The 24,840-nt window shown below is 35.9% G+C and overlaps 1 protein-coding gene across 8 annotated transcripts in view; it reads right to left on the bottom strand.

Moving 5' to 3' along the window:
- Positions 1 to 24,840, bottom strand: part of LOC122627550 (teneurin-m) — a 674,747-nt gene that overhangs the window by 316,412 nt on the left and 333,495 nt on the right. For all 8 annotated transcript variants that reach the window (XM_043808712.1, XM_043808716.1, XM_043808715.1 and 5 more), the window contains exon 3: positions 22,181 to 22,546. In XM_043808712.1, coding sequence (XP_043664647.1) covers positions 22,181 to 22,546 — 366 coding nt within the window. The remainder of the gene's footprint in view (positions 1 to 22,180; positions 22,547 to 24,840) is intronic.

The following is a 24,840-nucleotide window of genomic DNA, read 5'->3' as shown; positions in this document are numbered from 1 at the left end:
TTTTTTTTTGACGAAATAAACTGTTAGAACTGTAGTTTTTTTTTTTTTTTTCTTTTCTTAATAACTCGGTATTCGACGATTATATATCGATAAGCGAAAGAAAGAAAGGAAGGAAAAATGAAAGAAAGAGAGAAGAGAGAAAGTTCTCTCTTGTGGAAAACGACGATGTACTCGTTCGTTCGCGAGCTTGAACGAACTCCAAAAGAAACGCGATAACAACGCAAACGCGAGCTCGAAGCAATGCAAGCGATAAATTAATGGGCAGGTAGCAGACGGATTGGCTGAATGATTGTCGAACATTTATTCAACGCATGCAACAGTTGTTCTTTTCAGAAAACGAAAGATATTGACAGACAAATTTTGTGGAATCAAGTTCGTAGCAATCGTAGTACGTGTCTACCAACAAATATACAATTAAACGAAATATTTTTGTCGCGAGATTGGACGTTCGTCAGTCAAGATATGAAAAAGAAAAAAAAGAAAAAAAGTAGTAGACACGTAGTAGACGAACGTTATCTGTTGAATGTTAAAAAGAAATAATATGTTAAGTACAAAAAAAAAAAAAAAAATAATAGAGAAGGAAGATCAGAAATCTCTATCGTTACTCTTTTCCTAACGATACTACAAACTATTTTCTTAATAATTCAATATTAAATTTCTATTTTTGCGATATTATTAAATTCTATAAAACTAATAAAATAAAATGAAACAAATTATCATATACGTTCTATCGTCACGAAAACGAATAATATCGTAATCGTGACAATATTGATCGTTCCAATAATTCAAATCAATCAATCGAAACTATCGTCAAACTATTGTACCTGCACTTGTACTTATTAACAAGTTTAGATTTCATTAACTTTTAGAAATACATAGGAATTATGTAAGTAATAATCCGATATTATCTATCTTCTTCTTTCATTTTCCTTCTCTTTATTTCTTTCCCTTCGTAATAGCAGTTTTTAAATGCCGGTACCCAGCTGAGTCACGGTCAAAGTCAGATACCGGCATGATATCCGGCAAATGGGATGGGTGGGTGGTAAAAAGGGAAAAGAAATAAAAAGAAGAAAAAAAAAAACAGAGTAAAAAAGCAACACAAGCGTCGACTGAAACATCCGGTTCCGGTTGTAGGGAACAGGAACAGGACTCTCGCACCACCTAGGGAGACTCTTCGTTAATTAACGTTGCGTTTCCGCAATGGCTATCGTACAAGATTTACGTCGTAAGTACTTACATATGTAGGTGCGTGTACTCATTGGTGCGTGAGTGAATTCGTGCGTGTTTCAAATGGCATATCATCGATTGATAAACGTGTGACTTCGATGACAGAGAAGATTTCATACTCTTTTTTTTTTTTTTTCAATACTTTTTCCAATACATTCTACATACAAAATTAGTTAGTACTCGATCGATGTAGAATCTACAATTATATACCTATTTTCTAAGCTATAGTTATGGAGTTAGTCGAGCATCGATGAACGATCGCGTGCGAACGCAAAGCAAACTTATTCATCTTCTTTCTGTCTTCCTTTCTTTTTATTTTTTTTCTTCTTTTTTTTTTTTTTATTACGGTTCGTTATCATTATTAATGATTATTTTTATCGCCATTGGTATAATCGTTGTTGTTAGTATTAGTATTATTATTAATATTAATATTAATAAGTTGGTTTTCTTTTTTTGTGTATTAATTATTAGGTTCTTTTATTAGTATTAATTTTGTCGATCTTTTCTAACCGGAGAAAATTATAGAGTATATTTATAATTTTGATTTCGATAGAACAATGGAAGAAATAAAGAGAGATAAGTTGCAGGAAGAATAATTTTTATTCGATAATTTGATTAGGATTATTATCTTCTTTCGTGCTAAATACGTTTTCTTAATTCCTTATTCTATATTTAAGGATAATATAATAAAGAGGTAATAAAAAATTCGACTGTTTTTTCCCTTTTTTAAGTTAGAAAAAACATCTTTTTAAATACGAATTTCTCGATAGTACAGAGTATGAATAAAAATTTTTTTCAGAACATATAAATTTATTAAAGGACATTATATATATATATATATATATATATATATATGCGTGTGTGTTTTATGGCAGCAGGGCATCGATAAAATTTGAACAACGACATAATAAAAAAAAAAAAAATTCGTCGATATCATGAAGTGAAAAGAAGAACTCAGAAAACGCGAAATAGACCAAAGAAGCTCATTTTATCCAAATGAACAAATCGTACTCGATTTCGTAAACAAACAGATTAAACGGATGAAATTAGAGAAAGATAGAAATTATAAATATCAAGGAAAGAAAGAGAAGTAAAAAAGTAAATCACGATTTATTAGATAGACTTGGAAAAATTTTAGATAAGCTCACAAATTAGATTACGAGATAGAAAACACCTGTTTCTCTCTCTCTCTCTCTCTCTTTCTTTCTGACCACACAAAAGACAGTTTCTCATTTAAATATATAGGTGAATTCGAAAGTTTCTTATTACTCAAACACATATAACTATTAAAATTCTTCTTTAAACAACGTATCGTTTAAAATAACTGGAACGAATAAGAAGGAACAATTTCTTACAACTTCATAACTTACAACATAATTAACGAGTAAGCTCATTTGTTTCTTTCGGATTGTAAATTTTAGAAAATCTTATGTAAATAAGTGCAAATAAGAGAAAATATCAAACGTGTGTATGTATGTGTGTGTGTGTGTGTGTGTGTGTGTGTGTGTGTTCATTACCTATGTGCATTCTCACCTTTACTGCTATTTACAACTTTAAATAAGGACAAAGAGAGCTTAAGTTCGTCCTGACTCGCCTGATCAAGCAGGTTCAAACTCGAATACTTCAATACATACATATATACATATACATATATATATACATACATGTATATATATATATATATATATATATATATATATATATATATATCCGAGCTCGACATCGAGAAGTCGGGAAGTTTCACTTTGATCGAGAGCCACGAAATCATGCAAACGAGGGTTCATCGTGCTCGTCCTAACGAGGATTCATTTATCTTGCCCACGATGTATAAATGTAGATTTCAGCCGACCCAATTTATCCTCGGAGATCAACGAACAAACGCTATAAAGGCCCTTTCCTCGTCGTTTGAACGTGTATTTAATCGTAGAGAAACCGGTACCGCTGTGGAACCCTTTTCCTCTCATTCTAACGTTTACACATCTAACGTACGAACAAGAAACGAATGACTTTGTTGTCTAACGAATATTTTAAAAGAGTCCTACAAGTAGCCGTTACATATCGAAAAAGATATATACGTACATATATCGATGAATAGAATGTTTTTCGAAAGAGAAACATTCCACGCACGTGTAACACTCGACTATTCGTCATTTCGGATCTCTAATGTTTCGAAAATTTGTCATGGCCTGTCATTTTTCATTTCAATGAGCTTAAAACTAATTTATTTTTATGGCAACCATGCAAACGACCCGTCGCATACATACTTTCGATCGAATTATATTTAAAAAAAAAAAAAAAAAAGAAAAAAAAGAAACTTTTTTTACGTTTATTCTTTCTCCCTTAATCATCCACACCCTCGTCCCAGATCTTTTCTATTTATTCTTTCTTACGGTAAATTTTGTAAATATCACGTGCGATGTAATAACGAAGAAACGTTGTTTCCCCTCTGCATTTACACGAGCGCCGAGAAATGCATTAATAACCGTACTAACGAATCGAGCGCGACGATTCCGTACGCGCTCTCGATTATATTACGAGTGATTGACATTAATCAAGTACGCTGCGATTTAATAAAACCATTTGAATTACGTTCCTCGGCCGTTCGCGTTGCAAATTGCGTGATATTCAATATTTCATTGCGGGTGGGGGGAAGAGGGACGTTGTAGGTTCCGTTGAGAGAGAAAATTTATGTCATGCGCGCGCCGAGAGAGAGAGAGAGAGAGAAAGAGAGAAAGAGAGAGAGAGAGAGAGAGAGAGAGAGAGAGATTCAACCAATTCGAGCAACCGGAGAGTTTTGAGTTAGCGAAGAGCGGGCACGTTTGAAATCAACGTCGGGAAATATATGTACGACGAATGAACGCCGACTATCGTGGTAATCTCGAAAAACGAAGTCGAATTATTATTATTATACTCTCTCGATAAATTAAACTATATTGTAGATATTTCAGGAAGGTAAGTATATATGTACGCACGTATAAATGTATGTACGAGGATAAGTAGACATGACGATGATTATCGTGCTCTATGTCGTTAAAAAATTTTAATTTCAGACCTGAGTGATAAATGGTAGAGCGACATTGGAATGAAAAAAATGAGGGAGTTGAACTTTTTGGGAAAATCGAGAGAAACTAGTGAAAATGGACATTAGTGAGAGAGAGAGAGAGAGAGAGAGAGAGAGAGAGAGAGAGAGAAAGAGATGGTCCGAGAGAAAACGATCCAGTACCGCGTGTATCGAGAATCGGTAATTCGTCGGCCTTTAATTAAACGTAACTGTTTTAATATCCTGGACATGTGACAGCGATCATGTAATTATCGCCGAGGTCCATGACGCGGAACGTACAAATTAAAACGAGCCAATAGGCGAACGGCTGCGCGGTTTAACGGAGCTTCGCTCTTTTCCTCTTGCTGTCAATGATGGATATGAGAGCCCATTTCTCTCTCTTTTTCTCTCTATTTCTCTCTCTCGGTCTCTCTCTCTCTCTCTATCTCTCTGCTTCTCTCTGTCTCTCTTTTTCTCTATTCCTCTCTCTCTCTCTCTCTCTCTCTCTCTCTCTCTCTCTCTCTCTCTCTCTCTAACTCACTTTCTCTCGTTATCTCATTTATAACATATAACAAGTACAGGTATTATTATAATAATAAAATAATGAAAATACGAGTAATAAAAATATTAAAAGAAGATAAAAAGTGAACCGAATGAAAATCGATAGAACGGCTAGAATATTATTTCTCCTTTTCTTTTCTTTCTTTCTTTTTTTTTTATTTCTCTTCCTTCTCTCTTTCCCTCTCTCTATCTCTCTCTCTCTCTCTCTCTCTCGTCTCTCGGTCTAATTAAAAATAAAAAGAGGGAAAAAAAAGAAAAGAAGCAAGAAGGAAAAAAAAGAAGAAAGGGGGAAGATCGTTGCGATATGATCCTGCCATTTTCATTTTCGGGAGGAAAAAAGTTTCGTGCGATTTATCCGCGTGCGAGTTTCAACGTGGTTGAAAATATCGGGTCAAGGGATATAGTGGGCGCGTTCGAGTCCGCGGCAAATTTCATTGGTGAACAGAAGAGCTTTTGAGATTGGACGAGCGGACATTTTTACGTGGGTGTCTTGCGAGGACGTTTCCATTCCGCTTATATAACTTTATACCTAACATAAACGATAGAACTTATCCAACTCTGAAAATATCCATTTCGTTATCTGCAACGTTTGATAATATTAACATACAACAAAAAACTAATTAATTAGGTAATAAAGAGAGAAAAAGAGAAAGAGAGAGAGAGAGAGAGAGAGAGAGAGAGAAGAAAAAAAGAAAATTATCCAAACCGAATAATCGTGAAGCTTTCATTAAATCGTACGATACGACAGTGAATGCTAACAAGTATGTATACGAAGCTTCGGATATACATATACGTACATAGATATACTCGGTAAGTTTAAATCCTTCTTTATTTATATCGATTACCTTTTTACGTGCCCCCGTGTTGAACGTTCGCCGCTTTGCTTTGTATTCAAATCCACGCATGCCGTCGTATTGGAAGCACTCACGTGCGAACAAACCGCTTATTCCTTATTCCATGGGCGAATATAAACTATTCACTGTAGATACGAACGGAATATAGAAAGCTCGTGGCACTCGTTCGACTAGTGCAAGCTCTATCTCTTATTGCACGCCGTCGTATCGCCCGTTGCAAACTTGCCCACTCTCGTATATTCAAAAATCCGTTTTAAAAATCTACTGTACTCTCGCCTTTGTATGTGCATTCAAGCATCTGTGTATATACGCACATACGTATATTATATATACCTATACGTGTATGTGCGTATCTCTCTGCTACGTGTATTAGTGTCACTGTGTACAAGTGTGTTAGTATATGTTTGTGTGTACTCGTTTATTCCTCGAAGAATATTCGCCCTCACGAGCGTACGTTCACTGTTCGAACTTCGTACCGTTCGTCACAATCTCGATTATTTCGCTTAACGTAAATACGATTGCAGTAAATTCTGCTAAATTGGATGCAAAAACGGGATTACGTAAATGGTACATTGTAAGCTTTGCTTTTTAGAAGCCGCCTTGGTGTAAACGAGCAGCAAAGTACATCAAGGTGTCTATCCATTTACGGTGATAAAACGGAAATACCTGTAACGGAGGTCTGGTAAGGTAAGTACAAGAAGAGAGACAGAGAGAGAGAGAGAGAGAGAGAGAGAAAGAAAGAGAGAGAAAGTAAGTAAATGTAGAAACGAGAGCAGAAGAGAGAAAGAGAGATTCAAGAAAAGACGATGCACGTTAAAAGAGAAAAGGAAGACGGAACGAAGCACGAGAAGGCTCCTGGTAATTGTCACCGTTGCTTCGTCGTTTTCATCAGAGAATAGGAGATGGAGAAGGGGTGGCAAAGCTTCCTGAAAGCTCTACAAATTGCGTACCCTTTGCGTTCCATTCGCCTGAGCGTACCGACTGGGGATCATAAATTTTCATTATTTTATAGTCAACGCCTCGTTTATATCCGCAACAAGCGAGGAGTAGAAAAGGAGAAAGACAACGGAATAAGAGAAATAGAAGCTTGATAGAGGATTTGAAATAGCTTGGGGGATGAGAAAAGAAGAAGAGTTGACGAGGGGCTCACGAAACTAGCAATTTCAAACGTTTGCATCTTTACCAGTTTCAAACATTTCTCCTCTCGTTTCTCTTTTCAGATTTCTACGTTTGAAAAAATGATCCTATCACTTTGGACAATTTCGACTTGATCTCGATTTCTTTTTCGAAAGAGTTTTCTCACCAAATTTCATCCATTTGAATTATTCTCTGATTTATCTTCGTTAATCCATCTTCGTTAATAATTTCATTTTGTAATGAAGAATTATATAAATACAAATTAAGAATTATGTAAATAAACATTATTCTCGTTTTTAACAAACGAGAATAAAGTTCGTGTGACGTAAACGTTCATATAAATTAAACAAGACCTTAATAAAAAAAAAGCTAATGTAAAGTTTTCTATAAAAAAAGTGAATGTTCATTCATGATCCATATATTTAACCATTCAACTTATTCCGATATAGATAATATAACAATGTTCATATACAAGTCTAATTCGTGATTAAATTATCCAAGAGATTTTGAACAACGATATTCAATGACGGATAAATTCTTGAGTACTTTAATCAATGCCGGTAGATCGTGTTTGATCTAGGATATATAGTTCATTAAAAATAGGAAGTGAATAAGAGAGAAAGAAATACACGAATACATTTAGGTGTGTGTGTATGTGTATGTGTGTGTGTGTGTATATCGGTTAGTATGATCGATACGGAGAGGGAAGGTATCAACGAGAATGAAAGTAACCACGTAGAATGGCATGCGAGCCGGTGAAAGGATCGAGAGTGGATAGACTAATAGAATGCGCAAGGATTTGCATGTCGTAAAGCAATAAGAATGAATTGCGGTAGCAGATTTCCACGAGATATCAAGAGATTACAGGAAAGTAATTTTCGATCGATTTGAAAGAAAGAGAGAGTGTCCTTGAAACGAAAATAATTTTTTTCTTCCTTTCTATCTCTTTTTGTTTTAAAATAACTTGCATCCTACATATCTATCAATCGTATCGAAAATCTCTAAATCTACTTGTTTGAAAAGATTTGAAAGAATGACTTTATTGAAAATTAAAGTTAACAAAAAGTAAAAAAAAAAAAAAAAAGAAAAAAAACAGAAAATAAGCTCGAAAGAAGTGACTCATTTCTGACTGAATTTCAATTATCGAATTCGATGTTTCAAACGGACATCGAATGTAGTTCTCGGCAAATTCGATGTCCCGTTCGTTTCTTTTCGAAATAGAAGTTTCTTATAAGAAGTAAAATAACTTGTAAGATTCAGAATAGAGAATAAAAAGGTCGATCTGTATAAGACTCTATAGAGAGAGGATCGAACGTTCACCGGTATCTGGGAGGCCACCCATGCTCTCTAATTTATTATAGTTGCTTAGCACGACGAAGCAGCCCAGGGCTGATCGGAATCCTGCGAGAAGTTGCTCGTACTCGTTTAGTTGTTTCCAACTCGTATAGTTCGCTTAGAAACTCGACTTCTTGCACGTTGTCTTCTTCTTTCACCCCCCACCACCCACACCACCCTCATCTCCCCACCTCCCCACCTCCCCATCCATTCTCACTCCTACCCCTCCATCATCTCCGCTATCTCTTTTTTCCTTTCATTTATTTTCTTATTGTTTCTTTTTTTTTTTTAATTTTTATTTTTAACAGCAGCCCCTACAGCTATAGTCTCTACAACATCGTAAATATTCTTTACTCGATTCTTTCGTCGAGATATTCGATCATTAGCGAAGCTCTTTCGATGATCAGCACCAATGTTTTCAAATCGTTAACTCGAGAATAACGATAGCGATCTTCTTCGTTGGAGAAACTTGTGTGGGCGTCTAGCGAAAAAGATCGAACAACTACAGAGAGAAATAAAAAGAGAAAGCCAGAGAGAAAGAGAGAAAGAAAGAGAGAGAGAGAGAGAGAGAGAGAGAGATACGTAAGAATAAAAAGAAAGTTGAACCTGCGAGAAGATGCACAGAGATGAGAATGGAGGGTTATACTAATAACTACTAGAGACCTTAAGGGCCTAAATCGTTGGTCTATGTCTCGTACGAATGAAATATCACCGTCTGAGCTTAGGAATTAAAAGTGACCAAGGTGGGTGGCCTCGCGCGATTCCTCACGCTAAATTAATGGCTATTCCTCGAACTCGAACTTATATTCGAACGATTCATCGACCAACGATCGGATTATTATTCCTTTTCCATTGTATTACACTCGTCTTTTGACGTTTACTTAAAAAAAAAAAAAAAAAAAAAAAAAAGAAAAGGAAGAAAAAGAAGATCAAAACAATAGAAAAAGAAAAATGTATTTTCTTTTTATTCATCTTCCTTCATCCGTCACATACGTCTCTGTATATTCTCTTTCGAATTCGAAAGGAAATATCGTTTCATCTCCGAAAACAGTTACGGCCCTGAGGGGTTCGGTGTGCAGAGAGGGTGGGTCCTTTAAATTACTCCGCACGCGGGAAACAATAAACTCGCGAAGTTTATGGCAACGTCCCGACCGAAAGAGGGAAACGATGGACTCTCGGTTTAATTTCAACGGAATCGTGCCGCAGAACACACAGGTGCGTAAGCCACGTCGACTGCATGCGCGCGTACTATAGTACTGTACTATCGATATACGTCTGCCAGTGGAAGAGAGAAAATTCGCTCTAGTATTCACTATTTATATCACTGTCACTATGCCGAGCCATGAATTACTATCACGCTCATTTCTCTTCCTGCTCGTTGCAGGATATCAGTACAGCTCTCTGTGAGAGTTTGAATGAGTAATTTCATTTCTTTCACACACTCTCTCTCTCTCTCTCTCTCTCTCTCTCTCTCTATGTGTGTGTGTGTGTGTGTGTGTGTGTGTGTGTGTGTATACATATATATATATGTGTGTATGTATATCTTTTATGTTTGTCTTTTGAATTTGTATTCTTTCTTTTCTATATTTCTAACGATCGTAAAGATACGCAAGTAATTTTTATTTTCTCTTTCTTTCTTCTTTTTCTTCTTTCAAGTAACTCGAGTCGGTTTATTTCTATTTCCGGTTTTTTTTTTCTTTTTCTTTTTTTTTTTTTTTCTTTAACTTTATATCAGCAAAGGTAACTCGACTCGACGATAGTCGGTTCTCCTAACGAAATTTGCTCTTTCTCTCTTTCGTTTAGGTTGGTCCTCTATTAGCCTCATTTCCACCCACGTTCTCCTTGCAAATCGCATCCATTCTCCTATTTCTTTCTATTTCTCTCTCTTCTTTCCGTCCTCGACGCGTTTTCTCGTCGCGGTATGCAAATTGGACTTTCGGTCTTGACTCGCGTGTAATAAACGCGGATTACGAACTACAGGAGCTTCACGTAGGTCGGCTTTTGTCGTCGCACGGCATTGTAATCAGCATAGCATTGATATCTTTCTCTCCTTTAAAGTTGAATGTTGGAAACCGCCTACATCTTTTCCTTTCCATTCTCGATCTTCGTAGGAGCATTTTTTTTTTTTCGTTTATTATGTATGTACCGTAAAATGAAATTGTGACTCGAAGAATTTCTCCTCACAATTTTATAATAATATTAAAAGACGAACGAACGGCCGATAAACATTGAGGAGAAATATGAAAATGTAGGTACAAAAGTGTTTTAAACGTTGAACGAGAAAAAGAAGAAGGTCGCTCGCACGTTGCTTTCGTTTTGATCCAAATTTATAATAGAAAGAAGATTCTGAGAGTTTTTTTTTATTTTTTTCGTTATCTTATGGACTTTAAACGGTTGATAGAATTTATTCTAAATAGTATGATATATGATACGTATGTAATATATAAAATATAACATAAGTATGTAATATAATATGTAATATGTACAATATGTATAATTAAGATGTATAATATATATATATATATATATATATATATATATATATGTATTATAATACATATATAGAACATATATTAATACGTATAATATGTAAAATAATTCAGAACTAGAAGACCATTTCTAAACAATCCCGAATTATCAATATATTTTCTTAAGAGTTCTAAAAATCAGTAAATTGTAAAGAAATTGTTCCCGTTTTCAATGAAAATTCCTTTTCTCTCCATTTAACGCGTGATTGCACGTAACAAAATATCCATACGCATATACACACAGAGAGGAAAATTAAATTTTTTATACGTAAACATAAGAGTTAACCGTTCGTAATGAAAAACAAAGTAAATAAACACATATACGGTCATCGAAGAATCTTAGTCGGTATGACGTCGATGTCAAACGACGAGCGAGGATTTCGACGCGATAGAGGAGTATGTTAGAACGTCGAAGACTGAGAAATCCCGAGGCCTTGGCTATTTGCTCGACCCTTGAGACGCGATCGAATCTGAAGCGAAGAAGCGACGGGCATCCGCCAAGAACCAGCTAGAAGAAGCCAAAGAGAGGAAGAGTAAGAGAGTGAGAAAACGAAGGAACGAGAGACAGAGAGAAACAGAGAGAAACACAGAGAGAAACAGAGAGAAACAGAGAGAGAGAGAGAGAGATGGAATTCGAGAAGCTACGTCGTCCTCAACGAGAAAAGATAAAGAAACTCGTTCCGTGTACGTGCGCTCACGTACGAATGTTCTTTGGGAGAACCGAAGATGAGAAAGGAAGCTGAAAGAGAGAGAGAGAGAAAGATAGATAGATAGATAGATAGATAGATAGATAGATAGATAGATAGATAGATAGATAGAGAAAGAGAGAAATACAGAGAAAGCTAGGGGGACAGAAGTTTCTGTCGTCAAACGAATTGCGAGTGCATGGCTCGAAGGAGAACTCCTCCTTCGAGTGAGGAATGCGTAGGTATCCTCAGAAAACATCAAAGCAACGGTGGGAACGATTGAAATTGTTTCCCCGACCACGGAGACGAGACAGTCCTTCCTTTCCTACGTTATCCTACCTTCCTTTCTTTCTTTCTATCTTTCTTCTTCCTTTCTTCCTTCCTTCCTAGTCGAACTCGTGCTATCCTTCTGTGCCTATCCCTGATCAGTCGGTTCAGGTTACTTCTACGAAAGAATGATAAGGCTGACTCATTCCTAAACTTCTTTTTCTTTCTCTTTCTCTTTTTTTCTTTCTTTCTTCCTTTTTTTCTTTCTCTCTCTCTCTCTCTCTCTCTCTCTCTCTCTCGCTCTCTCTCTGTCACTCTTAGTAGGCTTCTTTCGATCATAGCTGATACTACCTTTCGATTGTCTCTCATGGACAACAAATTACATTCCTAAGCGTGTGTCGACCGTTTATTGATTTCTTTTTCTTTTTCTTCTTCTTCTTCTTCTTCTTTGCTCTTTTCAACTTTTCGTATCTTTAACGATTCATCCGTCTCTCTGTATGTTTCTCTTTCTTTCTTTCTTTCTTTTCATCTCTTTCTCTATCTTTCTCTTGATCGTCGTTGAAATACTTTGGTCAACGACTCGTCTTCTCTGTTTGTCGAACTCTCCTCTCGTTCGTTTCTACGTTCTACGAAGATGGTCCGTTGCTCGAAGGACCGGCAAGAAAATAAAAAGATAGCTGGACGCCTAACGAACCACCCACCCGTTTGACGTTTGCACGAAGAGTATGTTTGTATGTGCATCTGGGAGAACGCGCGAGAGAAAGAGGGACAGATAGAGACAGAGAAAGATGTCTCTAACGTACCCTTCGAGTTAGGAGGACTCTTGCTTACTGAAAGCGACGAAGCAAACTTCGAAAGCGCGTTCTCTCGACGGAAAACGTCGTTCGTCATCTTCTCTTCTCTTCTCTTCTCTTCTCTTCTCTTCTCTTCTCTTCTCTTCTCTTCTCTTCTCTTCTCTAGTCGTCGCATCGAATGCTTTCTCGATTATCCCGAGCGTACCTTTTTTCTTCTATCTTTATTTTCGAACAGATCTTCTTCTTCTTCTTTTTCTTCGAAAGGATCGATCGATCGATCCTCCCTCCTTCGCTATTTTTTATCTCTAAGAAATCTTTAACGATACGAATATTATGTACGATACGAAATCTGCTAGTTCGTAAAGAATAAGAAAATATAGAACAAGAAAGAAAGAGAGACAGAGAAAGAAAAAAAGAAAGAAAGAAAGAATGAAATAAAAGATAAAAAAAAGGAGAAAAAAGAGAGAGTAAGAGAGAGAGAGAGAAAGAAAGGAAGAAAGAATGAAATAAAAGTTGAAAAAAAATAGAAGAAAATAGTGTGAGAGAGAGAGAGAGAAAAGAGAGAGAGAGAGAGAGAATTGGAAAAAAAGCTTCCAACGTTCAGAGTGGCAAATTATACGAATGACGTTATCGCGAAAAAGTAATTTGGTTTCATGCTAATAGGCCCGCTTTTTCCCCATCCTCCCACATCTCTCCACCTCCTCCTCCTCCTCCTCCTCTTCCTTCACCTCCTCTTTCTCCTCCTCCTATCATCTCGGCCCTCGAGTGTTCCTTCTGCTCTTTTCCTTGAATAATGTATAAGTTCGAGCTTAGGTGTGATAACGCGGCGAAGCCTTCGAGAAGAAGCTCTCACTCTCTTTCTCTGTCTCTCTTGGGCCATTCTCGATAAAAGAAAGAAAGAAAGAGAAAGAGAAAGAGAGAGAGAGAGAGAGAGAGAGAGAGAAAGAAAGAGGGAGAGAACGAGAAACGGAACATCATTTCCCACTTAGTTCGATATTAAAAAGGATTCGGGTCGTTCCGTTAAAAATTCGATCATCGGTTTTGTTGGCAATGAAAAGACATGACCGATATCGTTAACGTAATTCTTGTTTTTTTTTTTTTTTTTCTCTCGAAAGATATCCGTTCGAAAATCGATCCGACTTTTTCTTTCTCTTATTTCATAGGATATAAGATATATGTATGTAAGTGGTATGTTTCTGAATAGTTTTATAGAAACTGGAGCTGGTAATATTCGGTCCATATATCGAACATCGCGATATTCGCTGCATATAGCATTCTCACGCATACGAGAAAAGTTCGTTTCCTTTCGATAGGATATTCCGATCGAAAGCGAAACGACTGAAGGGATGGAAATGAGACTGGTAATTCGTAAACAAGTGGTAGAGGAGGGTTCGTTTAAGTCTGCGAAGGGGAAAGAAAGAGGATGGAGAAGCGTGTATGGTGGATGAGTGAAAAAGAGAAAGAGAGAAAAACAGTAAGAGAGTAAGAAAGACATAAAGAGAAAGAAAGATGGAGAAAGAAAGAGAGTAAGAGAGAGAGAGAGAGAGAGATGGTGATACGAAGAGGCAAAGTTTCGAGAATCGAAATCAGGCGTAAGGGACGTCCCTCGAGTATAAAACTTGTTCGTAGCGGCCGGGAACTGTAGGTAACGGAACTGGAAGGAAATGGGAAAGAAGTCAGAGGTCCGTGTAGGAAAATGTAGAGAAAAAAGAGAAAGTGAAGGAAGGAGAAGTGGAACGAGAGATAAAGAGATAGAAGGAGAGAAAGGAGGAAGGAAAAAAGAAGAAAGAGTTTGGAAGACAAAGAAGAAACAAGAATAAAGAGTGAAAAGGGGTAAGGAAGAGGGATAGAGAGGAAAATACGAGCAACTCGACATGGATCTTCAGCTGAAATATTTTTGCTGGACGTACGAGACAAATTGGATCGGATCGTTTATTTTGAAAGTAGTGTAATATTTTTTTTTTTTTTTTTTTAATGAGGTATCGTATAATTCGGGATGAATTTAGTGTAAACTTTTTATTTGTAACTTGTTAATATTTAATATTTTACAAAATGTCAATGCTTTGTTCGATTTAAAATTGTTGGATTTAGAATTGAGTATGGATTGATCATGAAAGTGGTGTAAGTCCAATTTTCATTGACATAGGTAGCGAGATCATTATGTTAAGTTTAAGAATATAGAAGTATAATTAACGTTCAGAAATATACTTGTTGTTATTTATAAATAAAATTAGATTAATACGAAATATATTTGAAGTGATGTTTAATTTTTCATAATTGAAATTAAATGATTTTTACAATCGACTAATTATGAAAATAGCGTAAGTCCATTTACAGAGCGTAAATATATATTAGTTTAGTTAAATTCGTCTAAAAGAAATTTATATAATCAATTTGCATATTGATGAATTAGTAGAAACATTGCCAGACTTGACATAATTAATTTATATTTTTGAATCGACTAATATGCTAACCTTTAATTTTCTCGTGAGAATTATACTCATTATAATTTGCACGCGATTGGTACATAACTTCTTTCGTATTACACGCCATGTAACACTTATCATTTAAAAACTTGTCTGAGATCATTGTTGAAATATATGGACCGTTTATTTTGAAAGTGGTGTAAGTTCATTTTTTAAAAAAATGAGATGTCACATAATTCGTGATTGATTTAGCGTAAACTTTTTATTTATAACTTGTTAATATTTAATATCTTAAAAAATGCCAATGCTTTGTTCGATTTAAAATTGCCCGATAAAATAAATTACATAGGGATTGATTATGAAAGTTGTGTAAGTCCAATTTTCGTAGACATAGGTAGCGAGATCATTATGTTAAGTTTAAGAATATAGAAATATAATTAACGTTCAAAAATATATTTGTTATCATTTATAAATAAAATTAGATTAATACGAAATATATTTGAAGTGATGTTTAATTTTTCATAATTGAAATAAAATGATTTTTACAATGGACTCATTATGAAAATAGTGTCATTCCATTTACATCCCATAAATATATATTATCTTAGTTAAATTCGCCTAAAAGAAATTTATATAATCAAATTACATATTGATAAATTAATAGAAACATTGCCAGACTTGATATAATTAATTTACATTTTTGAATGGATTAATATACCGATCTTTAATTTTCTCGAAACAACAAAAAATGAACTTACACTGCTTAGAAAATAAACGATCCATATCTTCTAGCCTTTTGGTAATCAATCAGATATACATGAATATTAGATAAGAGATAAAGATAAGGAAATAGATCCGATAAAGGAAAATTGAAAAAGGATCGATCGAAAAAAGATCGAACGTTAGATTACAGCTTTTGATAATAGAAAAACCGAAGCAAAAAAAAAAAGAAAACAAAGAAAAAGAAAAATGAAAATTTTTTGATTTTCTCGGATTGATTAATCATTTTCGATAGAGTTTATATCCGATTAGTCTCGAACGGTTTAACAGAATGATTTAATTCAATAAATTACGTAAATCGTCGGTTAGATTATCAATTAGTGAGTTGTTCGTATATTATCGCATCGATTTAACTATATAAATTGAATAATAGTCGTTCATATAAATCTATCACAGTATCTATGATGTCAAAGTATGCATGAATGATAGAGAGCTTTTATATTTGCGACACGTCCTAATGATTAAATTGTTATGCGTTGATCGTTCGTAAGAAAGAGAAAGAGAGATAGATAGATAGATAGATAGATAGATAGATAGAGATAGAAAGAAAAAGAAAGGGAGGTGTTAATCGAAAAGTGTGATGAAGGTAAAAAGAAAACGAAGTAGTAGTAAATCGATACGTAAACGTTGGCATTAACGTTTGTTGCCTAGCGTAAATGAGAAAGAAGTATATTTTATCGATACCAAGCAAAGTTGTCGGGAAAAATCGATGGATTTTACGCTTTTTAATGCGACGAGTTTTACGTCCCTGAAAAGTTGTTTACCTCGTAGGAAACGGCCGAAGATGAGAGGAAAAAAGGTTAATAAAACGTGATAAAATGTTGAAGGAGAGCAGTTGGAACTGTAGGTATTATTTATCAAAGATGTTCGAGAGAAAGTAAGTAGTATCTCGAAGGTTGTTGAAATTAAATAAGAGCTGAAAAAAAAAAGAGAGAAAAGAAAGAATAGAAAAAAAAAGAAAAAGAAGAGAGAGAGAGAGAGAAGAAAGAAAAAACCAAAGAAATAAAAAAAAAAAAGATAATGAAAATAGAAGGAAGAGGATTCGCGAGTCTGTCTCGAAAGCTTCGATAGAACAAATCCGTGAGAGTCTTCTCAGGAGACAGTGATGCTGCGAGTGAGATTAGTCTGTCTTCAAGTAAGCGCTGTGTCGGCGAAGGGTTACGTATTTAATTAAACTGTTACTTCGCATTGATTGCCAAACTTGGTTCACCGGCACGCTGGAGAAGATTATCGAAGTTCTCCGCGCTCCTATCTTGGCCATATCGGGAAAGAGAAAGAGAGAGAGAGAGAGAGAGAGAGAGAGAGAGAGAGAGAGAGAGAAAGAGAGAGAGAAAGAGAGAGAGAAAGAGAGACAGAGAGGTTACCAAGCAATCTCGCAAACTTCCAAGCAGTAATGCCGACGATCTTCTTTGTCGGCTCTCCTTCGGCTTTATTATTGTCAGAACATATTGCTATTAACCTAAATCAGTAAGATACTAGAGAAATCTGTTACATTCATTATATCGTTTTCGTTCTTTCATTTCCTTCAAAAAGATTTTTGACGAACAGTTTTGAGGAACCAGTTACTTTCATTGATACCTTTGCTAATGCATTTCTATCGATTTTCAAAAGATCATCGGATAGATTCTACAATTTAATTCATTCTATTATTACCATCATCGTTATAATCATTTTTATTATTATTATTATTATTAATAATAATAATAATTAAGATTAATTGAAATTTATAGATGCAACGTTTATCACTCGATAATCGATAAAGGGTACACGTTAATATCGGAAACATCTTTCGAAGGAAATAAATCATGAAAATTTCTTTTTAGGAACTTAATGTGTTCTTACTTTTCGACAAAGGACGACGCGTCATTAAAAAGTCGTCGTTTCCTTTGAAGCAAAGTTCTAGTAGGTATTGTAAACTCATGAAACGTGAACACGTTGCGTGCTTGACGGTTTCGAGGCAGTCCGCTACCTTGCCTGAGGCTGTCTCGACAGAATTGTGAGAAGCGTGCCTTCTCTTTCCTGGCACCTCTATCTACTTCTCTCTCTCTCTCTCTCTCTCTCTCTCTCTCTCTCTCTCTCTCTCTCTCTCTCTCTCTCTCTCTCTTTCTCCCTCATTCTCACACTTTCTCTCTGTCTCTCTCTCTCTCTCTCTCTCTCTATCTCTCTCTCTATCTCTCTTTCTCTCTTATCCTGTCGATCCTCGTACTCGCGAGAGAGGGTGGTGCGAATGAACGAACGAAGGTAGGAACGAACGAGAGGGAGTTTCATTTAAGTTAGAAATTGCTTCTTCCGTAGCGATGATGGGCCGCAAATTGGGCGCGAAACGGAACGCATAGGAGAGGCCGGAGAGAAGATCAGACTAGGCGACGACGATGACACGAGGATGATGTAGACGATGTAACCGAGGGTTTATCGATTTTTCTCGTATATCTTTACTCTCTCTCTCTTTCTCTCTCTCTCTCTCTCTCTTTCATGTACAGCACGTAGAATATTTCGCTTTCGTACCTTCTATCTATCTATCTATCTATCTATCTATCTATCTATCTATCTATCTATCTATCTATCTCTAAATCTCTCTCTCTCTCTCTCTCTCTTTCTCTCTGTGGAAATTACGCTCGAGATTTACAAGAAACGATCGATCGATCGAGTGACATGGAGAGATTATTCTCAGGAAGACGTTCCGAGATATGAAGGTGGAAAGATTAGAAAGAAGAAGGAGAAGACTCACGAGAGAGATATACACATGAAACTAATGTTCCGTAAGAAGAAAGCAATATACAGGGAGTGAGATTAATTATCCACGACGAGATAACTCGTAAAAAGAACGGAGAGAATCAGTGAGAGGGAGAAAGAAAGAAAGTGAGGGAGAGATAGTAAAAGAGGAAGAAAAAGAATGAAAGAGAACGAGAAAGAAAGAAAGAGAAAGAGAGAAAGAGGGAGAAAGAGATCTTTCTTGTCCGTGATAAAGCTCGTATGATTTCTCAGTTGATGTTGGCTTGATTGAGAGGGTTCCGTCAGCTTCGAGGATCGTTCAATGACGTTATATTATACCTAGCAAGGAGAATTTCGCGGTGAATTCATACCCTAACCGTAACTATGACCGAGTCAACGAAAAGAGGCTTTCTAGGAGCATCGAATGAATACCCGAGTAGGATTATTTCCGGTTCATTTAACGAACCCTACTGACTCTAAAATTCGTCACGCTTACCAGAGAAGGATAGTAAATGCGTCCGATAATCAACAAACATATCTCCAATTCATTTCTCGGTCGTATGTAACATAAATAACGATCAAGGTGAACGATCAAAGCGAACGATCAACTTGCTTTGTTTCTATTTCGTTTTATTTATCTGATAAATAAACAGATCGATCTTTAGCCTTGATAAGTCGTATATCAATATTAATAGTATGTAAGTAGACGTCTCGTTGGAAGAATAGTAACAGTATTTCGTCTTCGAGGGAAACAACGTCCGAATGCTGTCGGTATGATCGAAGACGCTGATATTAATCCACGGAAGCGCAGGCTGCGCGCAGCGTTAATGCAATCGCCTAATGTGCCCTCCGGATGACACGATGATTCCCACTGTCATGCTAATCCGTATAGCACGTAATTGCGCGTTTATGCGTACAACGAGGGAGAGAGTGAATGAGTGAGTGAGAGAGGGAGAGAGAGAGAGAGAGAGAGAGAGAGAGAGAGAGAGTGAGAAGGAGAGAGGGAAGCAGAGACAGAGATTGAGAGAGAGGGGAGTGGAGATGAGCTTGAATCGACCTCGAGTATTATGCGTTCAGGATGTGTCGTCCGTGACACACGAGGGGTGCCAAGGGGTGAGGTTAGAATTATTTGCTCGTGGAAGAATAGGAAGCAGAATCTAGGCGCGTACGATGATGGATGACGTTGTATATATAAGAAATAAGGACATCGTCGAGCTTTTAGAGAACGTACGAACGAATGATAGAACGAACGATAGAACGAACGTCATCTCTCAATGTTGTCGTCATGCTCGAGATTGAAATTCGTTCTGGATTATTTTCCATAGTTATTTTCTTTTTCGTTCTCTCCGGCGTTCGCCAATTCTTGAATAGTCATTCTGATTCAGCTGAGATACTAATGCGTTAGGTGGATAGGGTGGATACTACCACGCGATGATGATAGCGATTATGAACTTTTCCAAGCATCCCTTACGGTCCATGAAAAAGCTACACGAGCTGAGTTGAAGCTTATCTTACTTCGGAAGAATCACTCTGCTTTTATTTTTCGTTTAGTCACCGACAACAATAATACCGTACGGATCTTCGCTTCTTTCATATTTATAAAATTCTTGATAATGGACGACGTGTTCTGCGATAAAGCAACTTAAAGTGTTTCCTCGTTCGGGGAAATAAAATCGTTTTTGTTACGGGACATTAAGAGCCACAGATTTTTCATTCGACTTTCCTCTCGATTTTAAGAATAGAGAACTACTTTTTTAAAAGAAATATATTTAAATAAATGCGAAATAATTTGAAGAGAAAATATCTATTTCGTAAAAAGGAAGAGGAAAAAGTAAGAAGGAGGAAAGAAAAACATGTTTTCGTTAACACCGATATCACATGAAATACGTTTATCGCATAAATAATATTTATCTTAAAAGTAACTTCGTTACTACATCCACGTGTGTATTCGTCTTTGTATACGTATGGTTATAACCACAAAATAAATACATCCTCTCCACGAGTTACGTTTGATGAGTTTAGGATTTCAAATCAACATATAGGAGATAGTATTGCTGAAAGCATCAAACGTATGACTCTTAATTTAGCGATCTCATAGGAGGAACCAACGTTCCATGATATATGCCTTTCACACGCAAGTGTTCGGGTGACTTGTCGGAAACTAGGAAGGTTTCCAGGTGCGGTGTGTCCAAGGAAGGTGGTAGAGGATAGTCTAGAACATAGTAGAAGCACAGAGGCAAAGCTACGCAAGCGGCCTATGTACATATATACCTAGCTCGAAAGCGATACGTCATTTCTGACAAGCCAGCGTGCCGATAACCCACCCCTTCTGCTTCCTTCCCTTCTCCACATCCATATACACATCCCTTCCTCCCGTCGTAGGCAAACCCCCGTGTGTGGCCTCACACCTCATCGCAGTGTGGCCCATCTATCATGTTTGAGTAATGTAGAGACACGATTTCGCGTTATTGCGAATGACTGACTCTGTCGCGGTCAACCTACTTGAACTTTGAGAATTATTGACGGAAAAATCGCTTTTTTCTTTTATACTTCGATATCATGTTTCGTCTACTTCGTTTATTCTCTATCTATCTATCTATCTATCTATCTATCTATCTATTTATCTGTCTATCTATCTGTCTATGTACGTTTACTTTATATCTCGAGCGATGGATCACAACAAAATTTGAAGAAAAAGAAAAGGGACGTAAAGATTGTTGTTAATTAATTTAACGTGATTCAACGTATAAAGAAAGAAATTGGTTAATTAGAAAAAGATGATATCGATGTTCGAATTAATCGTAAAATTGGCTGATATAATTAGAGGGTTATTAATGTATTCTCTTAAAATAATCGATCATTCGTCATTAATATGATTTTTATCTCGATGCTGGGGAAGATATTTTTGAACGAGAGAGAATCGATTGTATGGTATATTAAATAAGAAGCCATCGGAAAAATTGAACGTGAAAACTCTTTAATTTCGGTACTAATTAACCAGAAATAAGATCTTTATCAATTCCAATGGTTTATTGTTTTTCTTGATAAAAAAGAACACACACGTACAAATAGATAAAAGTCAGTTTCGAAAAGTGATAGATTTATCTATAGAAATATCTGAATGAACTATATCTTTCGATTGTTTAAATTATGATCTTAAACCGACTAGTAGATCGATACGAATTTTCGAGCTTTTAGATCGTTCTAAATAACTTGAAAAAAGCAAAACAAGTACAATATAACTCATATATACACACACACACACACACACATATATATATATATATATATATATATATATATATATGTACGTATTAGCGAATAAGCTCGGGAAAAATATCGAGGTAGTTTAGTTTTCTGAAAGAGCAATAAACTTAATGGAAACCTTTTGGCTTTCAATGACAAATTCCTAGACAAAGAAGGAGTAGGGTGACCCTGTGTATAATTCATGTAATTTATAAGAAAAATGAGATAGCATACGATGACGCATTTGAAAAGAAACATCTACAACCTATCGTACATAGTAAATTATTAAATAAAGAAGATAAACGAATGTAAATAATATTCGAGAACGAAATGGACAATGCTAATAATAATAATAATACAAATAACAAACGTTTCAGTAGGATTTAACAGATATTTTCTGCGTTAGAAATGGAAAAAAGCTTTCTGCAAATAAAAAACAAAAAAAAAAAGAAAGAAAGAAAGAAAGAAAAATCAGTTCGTTTAAACGATTCGATGATCGACAAGCATCGAGTATCGTGTTATATAATCGTTCGTATTATATACCATTCCATATCGTTTTGGGAAATATGCTGGTGCGTTTTACTCACCGTTATGAACGAGCAGGGCGGAGTCACGAGCAACGGTGATCAGATCGCTGTCGGTGAGAGTTTCGTCGGAAGCGTTACCCGATGTCGGTGTATCACTGAGTCCGGCACCACTACCAGGCATATGATAGAGGGGATGTTGTTGCTGTTGTTGCTGTTGCTGTTGCTGTTGTTGTTGTTGTTGTTGCTGCTGTTGTTGCTGTTGGTAAGCACGTTGCTTGTGCTGACTAGCGTTATAGTGATTGAGATGTGACTGGGTGGTCTGATGATTATTTTGAGGATAGGCCGAGCCGCGACCACGCAGACTAGGGGAATTATCCTCACCCTCGCTGCCACTCAGACTGTAGGCCGGGTAAAGCCGTCCCTTCCCTGTAAGAAAAAGTTGAACAAACTTTAATAAGCCTTTATCTTTCTCTCTTTTTCTTTATGTATATCGTTCTTCATTGTAGAGTCCATTTTCAAAGTCTCAGCCAAAAGAGACAGCGAAAAGAAAAGAGAACAAAATCTTTAAAAATTATTTTCTCCTACAAGCATGGCGGCTCTTTTTCTTTCTTTATTTTTTTCTTTCTTTTTTCTTTTCTCTCTGTCTCTCTCTCTCTCTCTCTCTCTCTCTCTCTCTTCTTTTTTCTTTCTTTTTTTTTTTTTTGAGAGACGTTTATTATCTCCCTGCCGCGAAGGATACTAACGCGATGCTTCTCCTGCAATTTCGTTTTCGAGTTAATGTTCTCGTTATCGCATGGGTAATAGCGGATCGAAACTTAAACTGTTTGTCCTAAAGAGAGAAGTAATCGAGTTAGGGTCTCGTTATATTATACAACGTTCGATAACATGGATAACGACGAGCTCCGTCGTATACGGAAGAGACAACGAACGACGATGGAAGAAAGATGTGGAAGAGAGAGGAAGATCCGTCCGTGAAAATTTTCTCCTATTTTCTCTTTGTCCTTTTCTAATCTAATTAACGTAGAGAATCTCGTGTAAAAAGGATCGTGTAGAACGAGTGATGATTTTGAAACTAATTTTTTCTTTTTTTTTTTTTTTTCTTTTTTTTTAAATTCAATCGGGGAGAAAAATTGGTCGGTATCGTTGCAAGCTGTTAAAACAAAAATAAGTAAGAAGAGAGAGACAAACAGATAGAGACAGAGAAAGAGAGAGAGAGAGAGAGAGAGAGAGAGAGAGAGAGAGAGAGAGAGAGAGAGAGGAAAAAGGTTGGTGTCAAATGGTGTCAATTTACGAGGGTGGAGGATCGTGTCTCCGTGAAATGCATTAGGACTCTCTGAGTTTCTTTCTTTCTTTCTTTCTTTCTTTATTTCTTTCTTTCTTTCGAAGATGGCAAAACAATCTTAGAAGACTACGTCGTGCGCACTTGGCCAAACATAGAAGAAATGTGAAACTTCCGGGACATCGAACGTCTATGTATTTATTAGTCTTCGTACGTACGTGTATATGTGTATATATATATAGATAGATAGATAGATATAGATCGTTTATTTTGAAAGTAGTGTGACCATGTTTTTTAAAAAATAAAATATCACATAATTTGTGATTAATTTAGTGTAAACTTTTTATATATAACTTTTCAAATATTTAATATTTGATATTTAATATTTTTCAAAAGTTTCAAAAGTTAATATTTATATTTGAAATGTAGCATCTCCAAGTTGATATCTAATATCTTAAAAAATGCAAATGCTTTGTTCGATTTAAAATAAAAGATATTGCGTGGGGATTGATAATGAAACTGTTGTAAGTTCAATTTTCATAGACGTATAGAAAATATATTTGAAGTGATATTTAATTTTTCATAATTGAAATTAGACGATTGTTACAATCGAGTGATTATGAAAATGATACAGTCGGTAAATATATATTATTTTAGTTAAGTTCGCCTAAAAGAAATTGATATAATCGAATTATTGATATTGAACTACTAACTTAATAGAAACGTATCGCCAGACTTGACACAATTAATTTCTATTTTTAAATCGACTAATATATCAATCTTTAATTTTCTCGAAACAATAAAAAATGAATTTGCATCACTTTCAAAATAAACGATCCATACATACATATATATATTGTATACTTAGAACACTATAGAAATATTCAAGGAAGATTACACATTTAATATGACTTATTGATTGAATCCTCGTTATTGCTTCCTTTAATTTGTTACTATCGATTTCTTCAAAATTTTTTCATTGCAATATCTAAGAAAAAAAAAACAGAGAAGAATAATCGATCTCAAGTCGGGTGATCGGAAATCGTCACCCAAGTCAAAGATGTTTCGTCCGAGTACATTGAACAGAAGTTGAAGAAAATAAAGATATAAAAAAAAAAAAAATAGAAACAAACAGATAAAGAAACCGGTTTTCGTCTGGAGAGACCGAAATGGATATGGAAAAAGTTGATGGACCGTTTTGGTCCGTTATTGCGCGTCTTTGGAGTAAATCGTGCGAAAACTTTGATCGATGTTCTCCGCCTTTAACCTTTGACTCGAAAAATTCCTTGTACGAGGTCCAGGAACCGAAGGAGGAGAAGAAGAAGAAGAAGAAGAAGAAGGTCGAGCTTGTGTGTCCATGTCGAGAGATCGATATTGTCAAGAGTAGTAGATTTTCCTCGTCCTTGATAGTTTTGGTTTCTTTGAGATGCGGAGAGAAAGC

The sequence above is a fragment of the Vespula pensylvanica genome, chromosome 3, assembly GCF_014466175.1.
Source record: "Vespula pensylvanica isolate Volc-1 chromosome 3, ASM1446617v1, whole genome shotgun sequence".
NCBI classification, from domain to species: domain Eukaryota; kingdom Metazoa; phylum Arthropoda; class Insecta; order Hymenoptera; family Vespidae; genus Vespula; species Vespula pensylvanica.
Note: the sequence above shows the minus strand (reverse complement) of the source record. Positions and strands in the feature narration are given on the sequence as shown.